Here is a 21,064-nt window from a genome sequence, read left to right as displayed (position 1 = left end):
TGTTCTAGGATGTGGACACATGTCTTGGGACCAACATTCCCAAGAACCTCCTGCTTTATAGGACAAATGCACCCTTTCCACAGGGTCATCTGCCAGGGGATGTCTGACACCTGGGCCTGAGTCAGTGCCCAGCCCTGGGAGGATCTTATTAATAGACACAGGAGTCCAGGCCAGAGAGACCAAAGATCTGCAGGGATTGATGGCCCTTGGACACCACCAAGCAGCCTATAATAGTCTGAAAACAAACCAGAAGCAAGCCATTGAGCAGAGACTGCTTTTTGCCCACCTAATACTCAAACTTCCCTTTCTCCTTCCTAACAGAACCTGCATTATTGAGGCTGGCAACTCCACAGCTAAAGGTCTGACTTTCTACCTCCCTTGCAGATATCAATCAATAAAATTTAAGTGGAACTTGTGGGAGTGGGGGGCTTCCAGGTCCAGTTAAGTTGTTTAAAGAGGTACATTGAGCCAAGGCACACTTCTGTCTTGCTCCTTCCCCTTTCCTGTTGCCTGAACATGGATGTGATGGCTGGAACTGCAATCACATGCTGACCAGAGGGAGGGACAGTAGCCAACTTGGACACCTATCTCTAGACTGCTTCTGTGTAAAAGTCAAGTCAGCTCTACCTTGTCTGAGTCCCTGCTGTGAGGCTTCTGTGCCAACCACCAACCTAACCCTGAGAGCCCATCAGGAAAGCGAGCTCAGCCACTTGCCTTCAAAAAGTGGAATGGAATCATTGGAAAAGGTGTCCAAGGCGAGGAGGTCTTTGCCATCTTTGGACCCACTGCGTTTGTGCTTGTGTTTCCTTCGAAAGAAGGATCTGCGTGCAGCTGCTGATAGTGTCTTTGCGGCATTGTTGTCATCTTTGACTTCAGATATGCTGAGCCTCCGGGTGAATTCTTGGTCCATCCTGTTGTCATGGGGAATGGCAGTGCTGGGAGGGGTCCCCGGACCGTCTACCACCCAGCAAAGAGCTGGGTCTCCAGGCTCCTCCAACACTCTTCTGCAGGTTTCAAGGCCACTGCACCCACCCCAGCAGCAGGGACCTTGGTGTAGGGGATACCACTGGTGTGGGGGCAAGCTCTCAGAGCAGGCCAGGTTTTACAGTCAGAGGAGCATTAGAAGGAACTGCCAAGACAGCCTTTACTTGGTGTCATTACAAGTTATGCTTCCTGACATAAAAATGGAAGCAGTGATATAAGCTACAACATGAACAGACCTTGAAAATGTCATGCAATTTCATGCCAAGTAAAAAAAAAAAAAAAAAAAAAAACTCAATCACAAAAGGCCACATACTAAATGAGTCCATCCATACTAAAGTCCAGAACAGGGAAATCTATAGATACAGAAAAATTAGTGACTGCCAGGGCTGAGGGTTGGAGAGGAAAGACGGAAGGACAGGGCAAGGAAGACGGCTAAAGGTGAAAAAAACTGTTCTGAAACAGTATGGTGATGGTTGCACAAGTCGGCAAAAACCACTGAACTGAATACTTTGGGTAAATCGGATGATATGCGAGTTTATATCTCAATAAACCTGTTTAGCAAGAAAGTTATGCCTCCCAAGTTGCCATGATGCTTCTATTTAGCACTGACTGACAGCATTGGCCTAAAATTAGCAGCTTTTCAGACGTGAGGTTTTCACAAAAGACACCGAGCAGAAGCTGAAATGAGCAGCAGGAGGAGAGTCTTCCAGGAGCCCAGGTCCCCCGCCCACATCCTGTGTGTGCCACCACCGCCCGCCCTGACACCCCCTGCCTCACTGAGCCTGTACCCAAAGAACACTTACAAGTATTTGTTGGGAATCTGCCCACGCTGGATCTTCTGGGCATTCTCATCCAGCTGCCAAGCCATCCAAGACCCAAATGCACCCTGGGGCAGGGTGTCATCCACATAGAGGATGTCATCTTTCTTAAAGCTCAGCTCATGCTCCACATCTGCCAGCCGGTCATACAGGGCCCTGGTCCAGGGATAGAGGGAAGAGAATGAATCAGGTGGTCCCAAGGGCTACTCCCTGCTCTAAGGTTTCCCCCAAACCACAGCCAGGACCCGCCTTCCCCCATCCTGGCGATGGTCTCAAAGGAGGGAGTCCAGGCTTTACACACCAGGATAGAGACCCCCCGAGAGCAAAGGTTCCCTGGGCCCAAGAATTCCCCGGGCACAAAAGACAACTTCTTGCCAAGGACCAAAGTCATAGCTCCCCTTCCAGATGGACCTTTCTAATTTGTCTCTCTCCCCCAAATGAAGGCTGAGAGTTCCTACAGATTAGAACTTCCCCAGGATGGAAACGAGCCACCCTCCACTGAGGAGGCAGTCCCTAGAGACAAGGACCTGTACCTCTTGGTACAGTTGATCAGTGCTTTAAAAAAAAAAAAAAATTATTTATTTATTTATTCTATTTATTTATGCATGCAAGATGGGGTATAAGCGGGGGGGGGGGGGGGGGGAGTGGTGAGAGAATTCACCAGAGAGTGGGGAACATAACAGGCAGATCTATTGAATTACAATGCTGAGGGGAGCAGTGGGCAAGACAGGAGAGGTCTGCTGCGCCATGTGGGTAGCTCCCCGGCTGGCCAGAGATCGAACTCATGTGGCAGTGGCTGCGGACAGCTTCACAGTGCTGTGCTTAACCTCTTGCGCCACGAGGGAGGCCCTGATCAGTGCTTTAATTCTTCTCTTGGCCTCAATCTTAAGGAAAATGAACAACACCAGGAACCTCTCCTAGGAAATCTCTGCCCCACACACCTCACAACAGTATTTCAGGCACTGGATGCCTTTACATCCACATACACCAAGAGGTGTGCAGTCCTGGGACAGGGGGAAAGCAGGAGAGGAAAACAGTCCACAGAAAAATATGACTCTGTAGCCTCAAAGCTCCCCAGGCTCCAAATCCTAAAGAAACTGCCCACGTGGCCCTCAAGGGTTTTTTAAGTCTCAACCCTCTGGGAATAAGAAACACAGATTCGGGCCTCCCCTGGTGGCGCAGCAGTTGAATGCTGACCTGCAAAGCTGCCCGCAGCCTCTGCAGCACCGGTTCGATCCCCAGCCGCCGGGTGAAGGTCCCACATGGCGCGACAGACCTCTCCTGCGCCCGCTGCTCCCCTCAGCAGTGTATTTCATCAGTCTGCCTATTCTATTCCCTGTTCTGGCTCTGGTGAATTCTCTCACCCTCCTGCGCTTCTGACTGTACCCAGTGCTTATATAAATAAATAAATAAATCTTTTTAAAAAAAAAAAAAAACCACAGATTCACTAGGAACAGTCTCCAGCAACCGTCCCACCTTGCCCCCGCATCGCCAGAACCCCTGGCCAAAGGCACCTGATATAGAAGCTGTCACCGGGCAGACCCTTGACCTTGGCAAACTCCTCGGGGCGGTGCTGCACTTTCAGGCGGATGTTGTCCTTGGGCTTCAGCAGCTCCACGTAGACCTCCTCCACCGTCTTGTTGCGCATGTCCAGGCTGCCGTACTGTCCAGGAACAGAAGAATGAGATCAGAAAGGCAGAAGCCAGGATGACTTGGGCACCAAAGAAGGGCTAGTTGTGGGTTAAGGACAGACTCAACATGCCCTTTAATGGTAATTATTGCTTCCCTCTTTAGATAGGCCTAGTTCTCTGCTGAGTGGCTGCTCTGCCCTGGACAGCTTCTCCCAGGAGTACCTGTTTTGGACTCCAGCAAGTAAGAGTTATTCAAAACACGGCACCTCAATACACTCTGTGTGCATTTCAAGACCTACAACCTACCTCCTCCATCCAACAGGAGACCCTCCAAGAGGGAACTGACACTCTTCATCACTGCACGCTCCCTCCAAATGCCAGTGCCCAAGCCTGACCCTGCCCACTTCCCAGTGATCTGCCAGAGCAGTGTGGCAGCATTCTGCGATTTGTAAGGATTAAAAATAAAGACATATGGTCACCAGGAGAGAGGCTGTGCCCCCTGAGACATGCAGATGAAGGAAGGCTGGCTCTGCAGCTCAGAACTCACCTCAAGGATGAGGTCCCCTGGCACGAGGCCATCAGGCCCCTTGGCAGGACTGTCATCCTCCACCTCAGCCACAAACACCCCATGCAGGTTCCCACCACATAAATGCACTCCAAGCTCCATCTGGGACTTTTTGATAAAGACAACTCGTGGTTCAGGGGTCTTCTTACTGGCATCTCCCAGCACCCTTTAGGGAAAGAAAATGAAGTTTCTCAACAATATCCAGGAGAAGGGCACAAAAGAGACAAAAGAGTGACTAATGCCCTAACCATTTTAGGCTTGCAGCACAGGCCTCAAGAGGTCTTGGAACCACAGAGTGCTGAGAGGTGCCCCGCTCACGGCTCTGGTTTTAGTGAGTTAGCTTACAGGCCAAAGACTGAGGTTTGGCAGGAATGAAAACATGGCCTCAGGCCACAGAGTCCATTGGGGACAGATTGGAAATCAATGCCCCGGCTTTCTGACCAGCTGCCAGTCACAAGCCTTAGGCCGCACCACTCCCACCTGGACCGCACTTGTTTTCCTGACCTTGTTCTGCCCAAGAAAAGTTAAAGCTTATTTCTGCCCAGAGTTCGACAAGTCATTCAGCAGTTGTTTACTGAGCAGCTTCTGCAGGCCAGGGACTATGCTAACACGAAGAGCGGACCCCCACAGTCAAGGAGCTCAGGAAATGAAAAAGCCCGCAAACAAACTGAGGGGAGGAGAGGGTCAGCAATAGAGGCTGAAGAAGAGGACCTCAGAGGAAAAGCCTGTTCCAATACTGCAGGTAAATTCCAGAGGGACTGATCCTCCAACAAAGAACATGGAGGGGGCTACTCACTTCCAAGTGAGGCTGGGGCTTGGTCCAGGCTCCCCTGGGGCAGGGAAGTGGCACCGTGCGGGGAAGTGGCCCTGTCCCTGAGTGCAGTGACTGCTTCATGCCCTGGTCCATGCTCTCAGCTTCTACATATGCCTGCCCCCACGAATGTGGTCTCTGTGCCTGGACTGCTCTGGGCCCACACTTGGCACAGCTACTCTCTGCTCCTCCTGAACATCAGACTGAGCTCCCACCACCCCCTGCCATACTCCTGCACCTGCTCCCAAGTGGCCTGCTGTGCTCCCAGCACTTAGGTGGGCTGCACATGCCAGGGTGGTGGTTTGTCACCCTCTAAGCCCAGAGCTCCAGGTTGGCGATATTGCTAGTGATGACAGAGCCCAGGGCCTGGCAGGACTGTGGTACTGTGTGTAAAGACAGAATCAGATAATGAGTAAAGGAGAAAAGGAGAAAGAATAGAGGAAGAGCTAAAATGAATCAATAGGAAAACAAGACCAAAAGAGAGAGAAAAAAGGAAGAGTGTGCTTCCCACCCAAATCCTGGCAACCAGCTGCTCAGTCTGCCGCACAGGCTGACAGACACTGGCCATCCCCTTGGAGGGTGTGTCATAAGGTGGCCCAGGGCTAAGGTGACAGCAGGAGGCTCACACATTTGCTGACCTGCAGCTGGTGGTGCTCTGCTTGGCTGGAGGGGTGCCAGGGCTCTCATCCTGCTCCATCAGTGGGTCAATGACAGAGAGATGCTCTGGGGTAGTGGCACCGCTGCCCTGCAGAGTGGAGTGGATGCCGGCAGGGTCCAGGTGGGAGCTGGGGGTACAGGACAGGAACAATAAGGAGCAGCATGTAGCCTCAGTTGCCCAGAGCCAGGCCTCCTCAGGTGATGACCAGGTCTGGGTTGTCAACAGACCAGATCACACGGGCACTGTACTCAAAAAACAGATCGCACGAAAGCTTGGACTCAGGTTGTTCATCCTGCAAGATCTGCCTGGCCTTTCCTCAAAGGTTTTGGCCTATGTGGCACATGAATTCACTGCCCCTTTTCCTTGGTTTGTGCATCTCTCCTCCCCGTGCCCCTGTAGGTTTGCCATGCCTTACTGCCCTTCCCTTATCTGCCTTACACTACAGCATAGACGCAGATCTAGGTGTGTGTCCACTGTCTGCTGGTAGACAGGGGGCCGGGCTACTGTATGAAGAATCCTGCTCCCAGGACCTCAACTCCTGGGTATGCATGCATGGGGCTCCCTGCTGCACAGAGGGCTCACCTGTCTCCACCCAAACCCTACTTCAGGAGGAGACATCCTCCCTTTATATACCCTTGTCCCCAAATTCAGAGCTAGTCAACAATTCTCTCCCCAGAATTTGCAGCCAGTACCCAGGACCTCCCAGAGGCAAGTTACACACCTGCCACATCCATCTTATCTCCCCCTGTAGAGGCCCAGGCCTCACCTGGAACGGGAGTGGCTGCTGAGCTGGTGCATGTGTGGGTTGTACTGGGCCAGGATGGTGATGGTGTCACACTGCTGCCCAATGATGAGCCGGGCCTGCTGCTCAGTAGCGCTCCGCAGGTTTATGCCATTGAACTAGGAAACAACCAAAGTGGGCTCAGTGATGTGGCGGGGCTGGGGGCGTGGGGAGCACTGCTCCTCTGTGATGGGAAGAGGGCAGGAGAGCGAGAAGACGACAGTGCAGAAGGGAGTTCCCCTTACCTCAAGTAACTGGTCCCCATACTCCAGGCCGGCCTGGTGAGCAATGCTCCCCCCAGTCACCTTGGAGACGTACACACCGCCCTTCTCTCCACTCACGATGGAGATACCCAGAGGTTCTGAGCCCTTCTGCAACTTGACATGGCGCGGCTCCTCCATGTAGGGTCTTGGAAGAGAGACATGGTTTTGGGGACCCAAAAGAAAGGTTTGGGAAACAGTGGGAGGTCAGGCATGCAAAGCCATTATGAATGATGTAAACTGGAAATGACTGACACGGAAAGACACAGTGGGCACACTGTGGCGTGAGAAGACAAGCCAGCAATCCCATTTACATAAATCTGGATTCCGATTTACATGCCTATTTATAAGGAGGTTTCTGTGGAGGACCTTAGCAAAACAGTAACAATGGTACCTCTTAGTAAGGCGATGATTTGAGTAACGTTATCCTTACTTTCTAATCATTTGAATGATCTAAATTTTTTATAACATCACTGAAGTTTCCTCAGAACAATTAGGATGCTTTGTAAAAAAATGTTTATACATTTTGCCTCATATGGTTACTTAAAATAATGTTGAGAAGGAAATAATCATGGACATAACAAAATAACAAAACATGCATTTAAAGATGCTCATCTAGTTTCACTTACAGGAGGAATGTAGGGGAAACAAATAAGGGATCAGGAAAAAAATAATAATTATAATAAATTTAAAAAATTAATAGGCAACTATAAATCAGAGACATTCTGCTGGGGAGGGGAAGGGAGAGGGATCAAAATAGGGCAGGGAAGAGCACAAGGGATGATGGTGATGGTGCACGGGTGAGCTGGTGGTGAGAATTCTACGGGGACAACACCTGAGAGGAGAAAGCATACACTGCACAAAAATGAAGAATGACATAAAATGTATTTAAGCTTCCGGGGGAGGAGTAAGAAATGCAGCTGCATTCTGAAGCCAAAAATAAAACATGAGTCCAGGTCCTAATGAAGGTCAGTCAGTTGCTAGCCTTGTAACCACTAACAGATCACTCCAACTTTCTGGTCGCAGTTTCCTTATCTGCAAAATGGGGTCAATAATAATGATGATGATGTTGATGCTGATGACACTGGTGCTGGAGGGTCACCGTGAGGGTTTCATGAATACATGAAAAGTGCTTCAACAAGGGCCTGGGAAGTGGTGAATGGCGCCCTACATCGTCATCGTCACTGTTAGGCCATCTTCGGCACCAGCTGCTGCAGCCCACCCCTCCTACAGGATTTCAGTGGGAGGAGCCCACCCTGCTCCTTACCTTGCCATCTGGAAGTGCCCCACCTCCTGCCCCATGTGCCCACAGGACCACTGGTGACATGCTAATGCTAGGGCAAGGTGCTAGAACATTCTAGAGACTCAATTAGAGGAACCTCTCCCCTGGATCACATATGCACTCCTATCTGCAAGCCCTTCCCTCAACTGAGCCATCTGCTGCACTGCGTGTGGCCCGCCAGTGTGCCCATGGCGCCAATGCCACATCATACTCACCTGTCCTTTCTCCGCTCCCCAAGGGACGCAGGGTTGATGGCAATTCTGGGCAAGGTAGAGGCTGAGGTCTGGGACTGGCTACAAGAGGACAGGGTGTCCAGGTTCAGGGGTGACTGCGGAGGGGTGCTGCACTCAGAATGCGACAGTGAACCTGCAAGAGAAGCGCAGGGTCATTCAGGCGGCTCGGTTCTTAGCCAACAGGACCACAAGGGAGATCATCCAGACACATGGCTCCAGGCCACGGCCACATCTCAGGGCCCCATGTCCGGGTGTGGGGCCTTGCATGGCCTCTCTCTGCCCCACATCACCAGGCCTGAGGCCGGACCAGTGCCTTCTGACTGCTGAGAAGATGAGAAAACTGATCCCTGACACCCCACCACGAGAAGAGAGGAGACAGCAGGAGGGGAGGGCAGAGCCGAGTTCTCACCTCTGTCAGAGCCCACGACAGACCGAGGATATCTTGGCGTTGATGGGATTTTAATGCGCTCAGTCTTGAACTGCAAATTGCTCGAAGACCCTGCCGTTGCATAAAGGGACAAAACTCTAGCGCTTTGATTGCACGCCACCCCCCGCTCCCTCACCACCACCTCCAAGAAGCAGAAAATACACACAATTGCCAAAAAATGCAAAGCGGGGGTCACCCAGGGAGTCCTAAACAGGAACCTGCTTTAGAAAAGCAGGTATGTAAATAAATTGTGCAGGCTTCGAGTGCTCCAGCCAGGAGCACACAGGTCATCCCAGCCCCAGGACAGGAACAGTGGTCCAAGTGACAAAGGTGACTGCTCGCCTTCTCCCCACATGTGAAGCAGCTCCCTAAGTCTCTGAGGTGACTAGTAGATTTGACTCTGGGTTGTGGTTTCCCAGGCTAAGGATGATGAGCAAAGTTCCTGGGTCATTTTCAAAAACCCCAGGACCACTAAGGAAAGCTAAAGGGACACAAATGCCACAGGAAATGTCTCCTGGTGCAGTGAGGAGCCAACCCTATCCAGGAGGGGATTGGGGTCCCTTTGAACAGGTGGCCCGGAGGGCTGGGCAGGAGGCTGCTGGAGGAGATGGAGAAAGGGCTGGTCCCCCTCATGACAAGAAGGTTCTAGTGGCAGTTACCGAGACGGGCGCTGGAGGGCAGTGAGTTGGACCCGTGGGAGGTTCTCATCTCAGAGTAGTCACTGCAGGCCCTGTTACTCAGGTCCAGGCTCCGGCGCCCCTGGTGCTGGACGCTGCAGGAGAACCAGAACAGTGAGGCGCTCAGGTCAAAGGGCAGGACTGGACGCAAGGGAGAGCACCAGAGATGGGCCAAGGCCTCCCGGACCTGTGTACTGAGACAGCATCTCCTCCCGACTTACAGGACGTGTCCTGAGACCTGACTTATTCTCTGGACTTACCAAACCTTGCCAAACCCCCCTGCTCTGACCCTGGAGCCCGCCACACTGTTCCTAGGTGCCTGGGCTGCAGCACTTATGCCCTCCTGCCTGGAGGGCCCGCCTGGGGTTTCGTGCCGCTGGCCTCTACCCATCCTCTGGTCACAGCAGCATGCCCCCGACCACGGGACCCTCCCAGCCTCCCTCTTCAGGTCATAGCCCAATTTGTCACCCAGTTTTATAGTCTTCAGAGTCTTGGAAACCACCTGCTATCAAATTTCTTTTCCTGTCTGCCTCCCAAACTTGAATGCCACATAACAGAAAGTTTGTCTGTTTAGTTCTCCACCATATACCCCGCCCTCGCCCCCAGAACTAGAACAGTCTCATGGTACGCAGTGGGCACTCACTAAAAACTAGTGAAGTGACTGGATGAGAGTAAGTCACCTTGACCCAATCCCTCCACCTCACTTCTGAAGGCCACTTCCCCATCTCTAAGCCAGTGACAGAAGAATCCTGAACCACAGGTTGCTGTGCAGAGACTGAGATGTTTACTAAGGTCTCGGCACAGCAACCCCCTCCCCAGGAGCACTCAAGTGTCAGCTGTCATCACTGTCATGATTCCAGGCCCCCGGGGTTGCAGCAGTGCTCTACCCAGCCCTCCCAGCTGGCAAAGAAACTTCTCCGCCTGTAAGCCTCTTCATGAACCAGAGGGCTTACGTCCAGGTAGGATGCAGGGAGGTGTCAGGAGTGGGGCTCACATACCTGGGATGCAAACTCTGGGGTCCGCCCTCTCTGGGGATGGGTGGAGAGTTGCAGGGGCCAACCCTGTGGCTACGCACAGTGTAGATGGGGTTCCTCAGGATGGAGCTCACGGTGGTACTTGGGGTCATATTCCGGGGAACAGTGCCTAGAAATGGACTAGGTGAGAACAGTTTCCCCAAAGCATCCGGGGCCTGTGCAAGCCCGGTTCCTGTATCCCAGAAAAGCATCCATGGATTCTTTTGGGAAGAGAACTTTGGAGACTGCACTTCTCCCCACCAGTTTGCTACTGGCCTTTCTCCATCTGTAAAATGGGAGAACTCTCTTTAATGTGTCCCAGGTGGCTCTGGGGAAAAAATGCTCTGAACAGCTAAGCAATGCCACTGATGCAAGACTCTGCATCCTAGACAGGGCAGCAACTGCTGGTTCTTTGGACTCTGGGGTGAGGACACACTGCTGCTTCCTGAAATGACTACTCCACCCTCCCCAGGCCTTGCAGCCCAGAGCCCACACCAACCCTCCTTCCACCCCCACCCTGCCAACTCACCCACAGACGCCCTGCTGGGGTAGAGTGGGGGGTTGCTGTGGCGGCCTGAATGCCCTGGCGAGTATGGGGACCACTCCTGGAGTTCTAGGGAGAATTCTCCACTGCCCGGGATGCACTTCTGCTCCTACACAAGCAAAAGCAACAGGCGTGAGTGGCTGGACACAGGGAGCTGCACAGACATCAACAAGCAGCTTCTGTCCCTTACACACTAACTCCTCTCACTCGGACAAAGGAAGCCGGGTCAGGAGTGGTCACTACTCACGTGTTGCCTTACACACAAAAAAGGGAAGAGTATCCTTACACACATAGACTATGGAAGAAAACCACAGGGAAGGAATCTTTCAAGCACACACACTGTGTGTGTAGAAGGTGGAAGGTGTGTGTGCCTCAGGCACAGAGATGTAACAACTCCACACCAACTTGCATGGCTGTGTATGCTCTTAGTCTGCGGAGAGTGACATGATTTGCGCACAACCACCTCTCCCTCCTGGAAACAACGACCGCACACTCAAAAACAAGTCAACTGTTGTGCTGCAGGCGAACAGTATCACACATGCTGTCTTACCCTCCCAAGCCCTCATGGCAGATCCATGTCACCTGGTTTTGTTGTAGGATTTCAAAAACTTTGTTTCATAAATGAATCAAATGCTATACCAAGAAAGTTGTCCCCTCTTGGTGTCATACTCTCACCAATGTGAACACCCCATATTACTTTCCAGTCTCCTGGGGAGGCTGCTTCCCACTGGCATACTCCAACTACCACCCCCCTTGCCTGGGTTGGTATAAAGAGCAAAGGCAAAGGAGCCGGTGCTGAGCAGGATTTAGGGACCCAAGTACAGGGCCACTCCATGGCACCCTCATTGCTCCCACCTTTCTCCCAGCCTCCAACCCCCAACCCCAGGGCTGAGCTCTACCTCTAGGAACTGAGTCGGAATCACTACTGGTGCAAGCTTGGGCCGGAAACTGGGAGCAGACTTTGGCCGACGGCGCTTCTGCCCCAGCTCATCCATCTTCTGAGAGGTGAGGTCCTCATCACAGGATTTCTTGGCCGGCAGGTAGGAGGAGTCCCCATCCCCTTCAGGGTAGTAGCTGGAAGCAATGCGGACCCTGGCCTTGCGAGGGGGTGAGGCGTGCATGGGCTCCTCGGGGTTCACATCAGGGGGCAGGGCACTGGGGGGGCTGGTGGATGGGGAGCTGCCCACCAATGTGGCCTCTGACTCTGAACTGGTCTCTAGCCGGTGCTGGAACTTAATGGAGTCACTCCGTCTGGGAGGTTTTGGGGGGGTCAGAGGCCCCACCCTCTTGGAGGGCTGGGGGGAGTGAGCAGGTCCATGCACTGGGAGCAGATAATCTATTTTGGGGGGTGTCTGGGGACGTTTGAAAGTATTAGGGTCAAAGATAGACTTTCTTTGCTTTGGCTTCTTATAAACAGAGAGTTTCTCAGGCCCTGCTGTGGAGCTAAGCACGGCCTTGGGCCAGGTGCCTCCACTGTTGGAGCTCTCAGGCTCTGCCTTATCCAGGGGGGCCTCTGCTACCCCACAGGGACCCGCCTCAGTCTCAAAGGGCAGCAGCGGCCGCCGGCTGCGCACCTCCACCAGCCCATAGCCACGCTCCCCAGAGGTATCCGAGCGGAAGGAGCTTAGGCTGCGCTCTGAGGCACTAGGACAGGCCTGTGGGGAGACCTGGAAGGACCCCCCAGGGAATGGCTTGTGCAGGAATGAGCTGCTGCCTCCTGGGGGGCCTGGATCCTTCCTGTCCTCCAGCCTGTCCGCATAGAAGATGTCCGTCTGTGTGGAGTTATTGTGCTGCATCAAGTGCCGTTTGTTCTGAGACTGGACTTCTGGACCGTGCGCTCGGAAACTCAACATCTTATCAGAGTCCTTCATATTTTCAAAGATGTTCTGCCCACTCCACGAGGTGCTCTGGGGGAAGACCTGAGTAAGCATTGCACAGAAGTGAGAAAGCGAGAGGGTGAGAGCCCAGGACTGCCACTGGAAATACCCTGCAGTGCACACGCCCTGCACTTTGTAAATCAACACCACTTTCCCAAGGAACTCTAGCAGGCCAGGTACAGGGAACCGAGGTTGTGCCTGCCCCGCAGGAAGGCAGAGTTGATGCAGAGTGGGAGTCCTTACCTTCAGGAGAGAAAGAGTCAGGGAGTCCTGGCAACTACGCAACAGAGATTCACACTCATTCAAAGACTTGTTGTCCAGAGCTATCCCGTTAATCTAGGGGCAAACGGAGAGCCTGTCAGGCCCACTGCCAGCCCATGCTGAACACAGGGCCTGGTTCTGTAGGTACCCACATCCAGAGCTGGCAAAGGAGAGACAGCCCTTTCCCAGTAAGACCCAAGGAGTCCAGTGAAGTGGTTCCTGAGGCAGAGGTACAGCACACAGCCTTCAATCATTCTGGGCCCAGAACACCGATGGCCCCGGTGAAACAGCCCAGCATTGCCCCTTCCTACTACGTGATGCTGGGCCACGACTCAGGACTCCTTCAGGCACAAGTGGGAGATGAGCCCTTCTACTCCCGGGTACAAGAGACTGAGAGAGATCATGGTATGAGAGGCCTTTGTATGTTCCAAACTTTTACAAAAGTGCATGTACAGCAGGTGACTGGCTTGACAGGGATGTACCCATACCGTGGACTGCTTCCTACCCAGCCACAAGGAGGAGCACACTGTCACTACAGATGACACAGGATGGAGATCTCAGCACACTGGAGTGAAAAAGCCAATCTTAAAAAGTCATGTTCTGCCTATGTGTAATTATATAACAATCTCGAAATAATAAAACTGTGGAGGTGGAGGAGAAGAAATGAGTTGTCAAGGGTTATGAATGGGTATGGGTGTGTGTCGGAGTGACACGAGGGAGAGCTCTGCAGTGGTGGAAAAGTCTGTGTCTTGACTGTGGTGGCGGTAACATGACGAAATGATACGGAACCAAATGCACACACACGGTGTACTCATGTCCATGGCCTAACGGTTCTGTTATTATGATTCTAAGATGTAACCAGTAGGGGGAGCCAACAGCCCCTTGTACTATCTTTCTAATTCCTAATTTTTTAGAGTGAATAGAAACATACCACTAGGGGGGGAAATTCACACTTAAATGTTCACCAGGAATAATCCCCAAGAATAAGGTGACTATATCTCTGTTCATTACACCTTGTTCAGACCCAAAAGCAATCTGTCTGCAGGACAGGGGCCCTGGCTCATCCTGGAGACTCACCGCGACAATCCTGTCTCCCACAGCAAGAGACCCCTCTTTGGCGGCGGGACTTCCAGGCACCACGGCAGCAGCGTATACGCCATTCTCCAGACTGATTCCACTGTCTGTGAACATAGGGCAGACCACAGGTGGTCCCGGTGACCACCCTGGCCAGGTGTGGGGCCCAGCGGGCATCCCACCTCCACTTTGTGAAATAAATTATAAAAAGGAATGCTGGTGGACCTCGGCCTGCCCATCCCGGCACCCACACGGATCAGACCACCCAGGGCCAAGCTCACATCTGGTGAATCAAGCACTCACACCAGGGCAAGCCAGACCCGTGGGCAGGGCTGAAATGGCACCTGCACCCCACACCTGGAAAAGAGGTAGCCTGAAACACACACATCCATCTCCCTGGCACAAGAAAGGGACACTCTGCCCACTTCTGCGGCCACTACCTTTCTGTCCACTCAGGTTGATGTGTAGTGGTGTAACAACCTTCCCGCCCAGCGACTTCCTCCGCCGCACAACCATGTTGATGGCCCCCTCCCCTGTGAGGAGGGCCCTGAGGGCCTGCTTCTTGTCCTTGTTGATGAGGTCCACATCGTTGATTCTCAGCAGCCAGTCATTGACCCTGAGGAGGGGCACAAGCAGTTCAGTGTCCATACAGGCCCTGGGACCAGCAGGCAATTCCCTGCCACCACCATTCAGGGAAGAATGACAGAATGCAGTGCATGCACGCACGCACGCACGCACAGGGCCTCCTCTGGGAGGGGGAGCAGATAAACTTGCTGATTTTGGCTCTAAATCACCTAGGTTCAAATCCCGGGTCTACCACTTGCTAGCTAGGTGACCTCACTCCCCTGTGCCTCAGAGTCCTCATCTTTAATACAGGGGCAATAATAGCACACACCTCAAAGGATTATAAAGATTAAAGAATTAATTACAGAAGGTGCTGAAATCAGACCCTGGCAAATAGTAAGCACTAAGAAGCTTTTCATTACTGTATTGTCATTACTAGTTTATAGAATGATGGGCCTCCCTGGTGGCGCAAGGGGTTAAGGACCGCACTATGAAGCAATCCGCAGCCTCTGCAGCACGAGTTCGATCCCCAGCCAGCCAGAGAGCAACCCACATGGCGCAGCAGACCTCTCCTGTCTCATCCGCTGCTCCCCTCAGCAGTGTATTTCAGTCAGTCTGCCTGTTCTATTCCCCCCTCTGTCTCTGGTGAATCCTCTCACCTCCCCACGCCTCTGGCTTGTACCACATAAATAAATAAATCTTTTAAAATAAAAACTAGTTTACAGAATGAGCATGCAATGATTGTCCTAGGCTCTCTCACATACCACCTGGGTCCTTTCCTAGAGAAGCAGAATGCAGCATCCGGTGACTAGAGAAAAATCAGACTGAGAGGCAGATGCAACAGTCAATCCTGCAGGTTTCAGACACTCTCTGGGTTCCTTAGAGGTTGGGGGACATTCTTAACTGCCACCTGGTTCTCCAAGTCCTCGCCCCTGGGTCAAGGATCCCACCTTCCTTCCAGGGCCTGGGTCTCCTCCGCTCTTACCGTAAGCGGCCATCAGCAATGCTTCCTTTGTCCACTTTAGTGACAAATATGCCGCAGTCCCCCGGCAAACAAGGCTCATTCACACCTTCCGCCATATCAAACCCAAGTGCCTTCAAGTCAATATCCTCCTGTCAAAACAGCAGCAGCAGAAGCGCATTTGACAAAGCCAGGAGGAAAAGTTTTTGTATCTTAAACCGCAGGCCACTCACTGCAACGTGGTGGAGAATCTCCCTTCATTGTGACTGAAGGGGCTCTGAGTCCCCAGGATAAAACTGTTATCTGTGTGCCCCATTCCCCTGAGCCCCCCACCGCCCACCACAACTGCAGACGCACAGTCCCACCAGCATCACCACCTGGCACACTGCTCCTGTTCACCACTGGGGAGGACAGAGAGGACCAACCTGCCACAACTCAGCCTGGACAAGTGCAGGGAAAGGGTGCATCTGCACTCCAGATGGGAAAGCTGTGCCGCAAACTAGCAGCCATGACAGTGGGAACACTGCAGAGAGCACCCTGTCCCCCACTAGTAGCTCTTCCTGTTGACAAGAGCAGAGAAGACATGATGCCAGCTCACCGTCTCTCTTTCAAACTCTACCACCTCTGTTTCCCATTCCATGGAATCAGTGTCAATGGCCGAGTCGTGGGAGCTGTGGGCCATCAGCTGCCGGAACCGGGCCTCCTTTTCCAAATGGGATTCCATCTGCTCTCTGTGGATAGAGAGGGAGCCATGGCAACAGCCCTGTGGGAGGGAGACATCCCACCCAAATCATAGCTTGGACCACTCATGGAACCTAACTGGGGCTTCTTTCCCTGAATACTTCTTACCAGCTTCCCAATAAATACAAAGGGTCAGGTCAAGGACTCTTGAGAGTGGGTTTTTACAGTGTGATTTTTTTTTTTTTTTAAGAACTCAGAAAATTTACCCAAATTTATCTAGGGGATTAATGGAATCCCTACTGACATGTCAGCAAGACTTTTTGCAGACACAGATAAAACTATTCTTAAGTATATGTAGAAAGGCAAGGGAATTAGAATAGCTAAAACAATTTTCAAAATGACTCTATTTTAAAGACATTATATAGCTAGAGTAATCAAGACTGGAATTGTCAGGAGATGGACACACAGATAAAGGGAACTGACCCAGAAATGGTCCCCTAAAGAACAAAAGTTGCAGTAGTATTTCAACAGGACAGACTTCAACAGTGATGGAACAACTGGACAGCCACATCAAACAATAAATCTTGACCTTAAACTCCTACCTTACATAAAAGTTAATCCAAAATGTATCACAGATTTAAAAACAAAACATAAAATCATTAAACTTTTAGGAAGTAAATAAAGAAAGTCTTAGAGATCTAGGACTAAGTTAAGGGTTCTTAAAAATGGCACAATCAACTAAAAGTTAAAAAAAATAAAATTGAACTTAATTAAAATAAAAAACTGAGCCTCCCCGGGTGGCGCAGTGGTTGAGCACTGGGCTGCGAAGCTGCCCGCAGTCTCTGCAGCACAGGTTCGGTCCCTGGCCTCTGGCAAGGGTCCCACATGGCGGGACAGACCTCTCCTGCCGCCTGCTGCCCCCCTCAGCAGTGTATTTTGGTCCTTCTGCCTGCTCTGCTCCCTGCTCTGGCTCTGGTGAATTCTCTCACCCTCCCATGCTTCTGACTGTACCCAGTGCTTGTATAAATAAATAAATACATCTTTTTTTAAAAAATTTTAAAAAAAATAAAAAACTTTAGCTCTCAGTAAGACACAATTATGATGGGCCTCCTCTGGTGGCGCAGCGGTTGAGCGCTGGGTTGCGAAGCTGCCTGCAGCCTCTGCAACACCGGTTCGATCCCCGGCCACTGGCGAGGGTCCCACATGGCGCGCAGACCTCTCCTGCCGCCGGCTGCTCCCCTCAGCAGTGTACTTCGGTCCTTCTGCCTGCTCTGCTCCCCGCTCTGGCTCTGGTGAATTCTCTCACCCTCCCACGCTTCTGACTGTACCCAGTGCTTGTATAAATAAATAAATAAATCTTTAAAAAAAAAAAAAAAGACAATTATGAGGATGAAGAAAGACTCAGAAACCCTGTAATTTCCCCCAGGGACTTGCACAGAACACTCTTCTTCCTAAAGCCTGGGTCCGGATATTTACAACTCACCAGCAATGCCCGCTGGTTCCTGGCACACACTGACCTATTTTTGTTGCCTGCTCAAGAGGACACCTCCCAGGCCCACACCTTTGCTGGGCTGTGCTCTCACTGGCCTCCAGGACAGAGCTCCACCCAAGCCCCATCCCCAGGACACAACCGGAGCCCCACCCACCCCTGAAGCTTTGCCCGTAACCTCACTGCACTATTGTCTCTCCCACAGGGCATGTCTGTTCCTTCTGTAGAGTGAGAGCTTCCTGAGCAGCTGCATGAGCTTCCTCACCAGCATCCCACTCATTTCAGAACTTAGCAGAGTAGGTACAAGCACAAATGTGCTAATAAACTAATGGAGCATGGCCTTTCTTAGAATTTCCAGGGAATTCCTCAATTAAAATGCAGAACCTGGGCCTCCCTGGTGGCGCAGTGGGTTGAGCGCAGAGCTGTGAAGCTGTCTGCAGCCTCTGCAGTGTGGGTTCGATCCCCGCCAACTGGCGAGAATCCCACATGGCGCGGCAGACCTCTCCTGTCATGCCCGCTGCTCCCCTCAGCAGTGTATATCTGTTGTCTGCCTGTTCTACTCCCTGCTCTGTCTCTGGTGAATCCTCTCACCCTCCCGCACCTCTGGCCTGTACCCCAGCTCTTGTATAAAAATAAATAAAATCTTTTAAAAATAAGTAAATAAATAAAATGCAAAACCTCCCATATTTAAGTCCCTGAGGATCTAGACTTCCCCTTAATTTGATTACATTACTTGCCAGACCCAAGGTGTGCCCTTGGAGAGAGTCTGCTGCTTTACCTCTGAACCACCAAGACTTTCTTCAGTGCACTCAAGCACTGCTGTTTTTATTTTAGAATTTAAGCTGCATGTCTCAGGTTAGATGCTTTGAATAGGGAGGATGGGGAAGCTATCACTCTCTCGGTCACTCAAGTGTGCAAGGCTTGCACACTCATGATCATGAGCTTCCCACTGCCCTTTTTCCTCTCCACCTGCTTAGGAAGTTTCAGTGAAGATAAAGAGTGTGACTGCCTCTCAGCTTGTTCCAGAACATGGACAGAACATCGCGATGGCTTTGCCAATTTCCTTCTAAACTTTGATCTTTGCATTTTCAATCCAGTACTAATGGCTACCAGGTCTTAAACAACACACTGTAACCAAGGGGAAGTTGCCTGACACCTCAAGCCATCTCTTGCAAGCAACGCCAATGCAACAGCTTGCCGAGCGGAGGTCACCAGTATCTTCAACGTGCCTATGTGCCATCATTGTCTGTGCACATACTCATCTCTCTGGTAGAGCTACACTGGTGTGTCTCCTGTGTGTTTTCTGGGTTTGCTTGTCCAGGAGCATCCCCAGTGCCTCTCACAGAGGCCCAAACAGAAAAAGGGCTCGCTAAATCCTTGTTGGTGAATGAATGAATGAACAAGAAAGGGAGGGAATGGGTGGGTGGACAATACATGCTTGCCTGCCCCCAAGTGGACCACCTGGGAACAGGGACCTTCCTTCTTAAGTGCCTTTGCTCACAGGCCTGCCCACCTCCACATGCTCTCAAAAGGGCCACTGATGTCTTCTGTGCTGGCTTAAAAGTTTCTAATGAACTCAGAGGGAGGCCTTCGGGCCCATTCAACATTGACAGAGGAAGGCAGAATGTAGGAGCCATGGCCAGGCCTGAACATGGGGCTGCTTCCCCCGGGACAGAGGGGGCACTGCACTCCCAGCGCGCCCACCCAGCGTACTTGAGCTCCTTGAGTTCCCGGCTGATGTCGTTCTTCTGTTTCCGAGTATCGTCCAGGCTGCGCAGGGTCTCGGCCAGCTCGCTCACAGCCCGGTCCCGCTCGCGCCTCAGGTTGTCACAGAGCGTCCTGATGGGGGCAAGGACAAGGTCTTCATGAGGGACAGGGGACAGAGGACTCACAGTCCCCAGTACCAAACACCTAGGTATCCGCCGTGCCCCCAGATGCCCAGGAATACTAGAGAATCTGATGGTAAGACCATCCAGGCCAACCCCACACCTGGATCACAGTCCAGCTCAGGACCATACTATGGAGAAACCTGCACAGAGGGTCAGAGAGGACACAAACAGGGAGCACCCACAAAGCCTCCCCTCTATCAGGGCCTCCTGGCTAAGTTCATCCAATGCACGGCCTCTCCTTTCCCCTACACTGACCCCTAGCTGCAGTCCATCAGCAGTCTCGCCACTCCAAGTGTGGCTGTCGCTCATCTCCTCACCGGCTCTACTGAAGACCAGTCTCTCCTCCAAAAGGCCAGGGGGATCTTTCAGAAACTCTCAGTGACCAAGTCCTTACTAGCCATCATCACGGTCTCGCCTGGGTCTACCCCATCCAAGGATCAAGTCTGTCCTTCCAGTTTCCCTTTCCCTAACCACCTGCCCTCAGAAATCTTGACCCCTCTTTAGTGCCCCAAGTGCCCTGCCCTCAGCACACCCACACCTGTGCTCATGATGCTCCCTGAAACCCAGTGCCTGTGCCCCTCTTGTTCTGCAAAATCCCACTTGTGCTTCAAGACCTAGCTCAGATGTTAGACTTTCCAGGGAGACTGCTCCACCCATTTCCCCCAGTGCCCTGCATGACCCAATCACAGCTCTAAGTCCTTGAACTCGATCATGAATCTTCTTCCTCCTCTATCCCGTAGGATGAAGCTGCCTGGGACCCCAAAGCACCCAAAGCATGGTATCACATATGCCTGGGAGCCTCAAAGGCTGTTTTTCTCCTAGTGCCTCCTTATTCAAGGGATCTAAGATGCTGACACATAGTAGGCACCAAAGAATCCCAGCAGAAGCAATGCATTCCTGCTATGTCTGTTTTATGGGAAGTCACAAAAGAAAATGCCAGTTCACTGTGGTCTCACTTGAATAGATTTACATTCCCAGATGACCTGAAATGGGAAGTGGAAACATCATGGAAAATTCTAAGACTATGAGGCGAGGCTATAAAGCTCACCCCCACCTTATGTGGACATGTGGCAAATGATTCGGACCCTCCCACAGACCCAGTGCATCGTGGGGTGTCTGAGACAGTGCTAGTCCCGGGCACTGCATACCGGATGCTGTCCCGCTCTGCTACAATTTTGTCCCGTTCCTGGAACGCCCAGTCCCGCCGGCACTTGGCCACATCCGCCTCCTGGAGGGCTTCCTTCAGCTCCTGGCACAGAGTCTTGCACTGCTTTCGAAGCATTTCAGCCTCCTTGTTGGCTCTCCCAGCATCCATTGTCACTGTGTCTTTGATCTGGTGGGGGTAAGAGGCAAGTAGAGAAGGAGGTGACGGGCCTTCTGGTCTAGAAGTTCCTCTGACTGGTGCAGGGGTTGCGGGAGAGCTCTGGGGAGCTGGGAAACACTGGGAACCTAGCCAGACCCAACCCAGCCCCGCCGCACCTGCACCACAGTGACTACATGCCCACAGTCATTCCAGACATCCAGAATGGCTTTGAAAGGGCCCCCCAACAAAAGCCTGGACCCAAGCCCCAGTCCCCCCTCAGC

At 52.1% G+C, this 21,064-nt stretch overlaps 1 protein-coding gene across 3 annotated transcripts in view; it reads right to left on the bottom strand.

Annotated features, from left to right (window-relative positions):
- The window catches only part of DLG5 (discs large MAGUK scaffold protein 5), a 108,742-nt gene that overhangs the window by 12,095 nt on the left and 75,583 nt on the right, over positions 1–21,064 (bottom strand). Inside the window, exons 8-27 of one of the 3 annotated variants that reach the window (XM_037497071.2) lie at positions 20,629–20,813; positions 19,305–19,430; positions 16,020–16,152; positions 15,446–15,573; positions 14,337–14,512; positions 13,900–14,003; positions 12,805–12,897; positions 11,584–12,603; positions 10,670–10,793; positions 10,126–10,270; positions 9,110–9,222; positions 8,433–8,522; positions 8,006–8,156; positions 6,494–6,656; positions 6,234–6,367; positions 5,448–5,594; positions 3,981–4,164; positions 3,317–3,465; positions 1,788–1,958; positions 715–911 (exon numbers count right to left, since the gene is read on the bottom strand). In XM_037497071.2, the coding sequence (XP_037352968.1) occupies positions 715–911; positions 1,788–1,958; positions 3,317–3,465; positions 3,981–4,164; positions 5,448–5,594; positions 6,234–6,367; positions 6,494–6,656; positions 8,006–8,156; positions 8,433–8,522; positions 9,110–9,222; positions 10,126–10,270; positions 10,670–10,793; positions 11,584–12,603; positions 12,805–12,897; positions 13,900–14,003; positions 14,337–14,512; positions 15,446–15,573; positions 16,020–16,152; positions 19,305–19,430; positions 20,629–20,813 (3,733 nt within the window). The remainder of the gene's footprint in view (positions 1–714; positions 912–1,787; positions 1,959–3,316; positions 3,466–3,980; positions 4,165–5,447; positions 5,595–6,233; positions 6,368–6,493; positions 6,657–8,005; positions 8,157–8,432; positions 8,523–9,109; positions 9,223–10,125; positions 10,271–10,669; positions 10,794–11,583; positions 12,604–12,804; positions 12,898–13,899; positions 14,004–14,336; positions 14,513–15,445; positions 15,574–16,019; positions 16,153–19,304; positions 19,431–20,628; positions 20,814–21,064) is intronic. The other 2 variants (XM_037497072.2, XM_054690555.1) reach the window with 2 other exon arrangements.

Source organism: Talpa occidentalis, unplaced genomic scaffold (assembly GCF_014898055.3).
Source record: "Talpa occidentalis isolate TD23 unplaced genomic scaffold, MPIMG_talOcc4v2.1 talOcc4.8, whole genome shotgun sequence".
Classification (NCBI taxonomy): Eukaryota; Metazoa; Chordata; class Mammalia; order Eulipotyphla; family Talpidae; genus Talpa; species Talpa occidentalis.
This window is presented reverse-complemented; position numbering and strand designations above follow the sequence as displayed.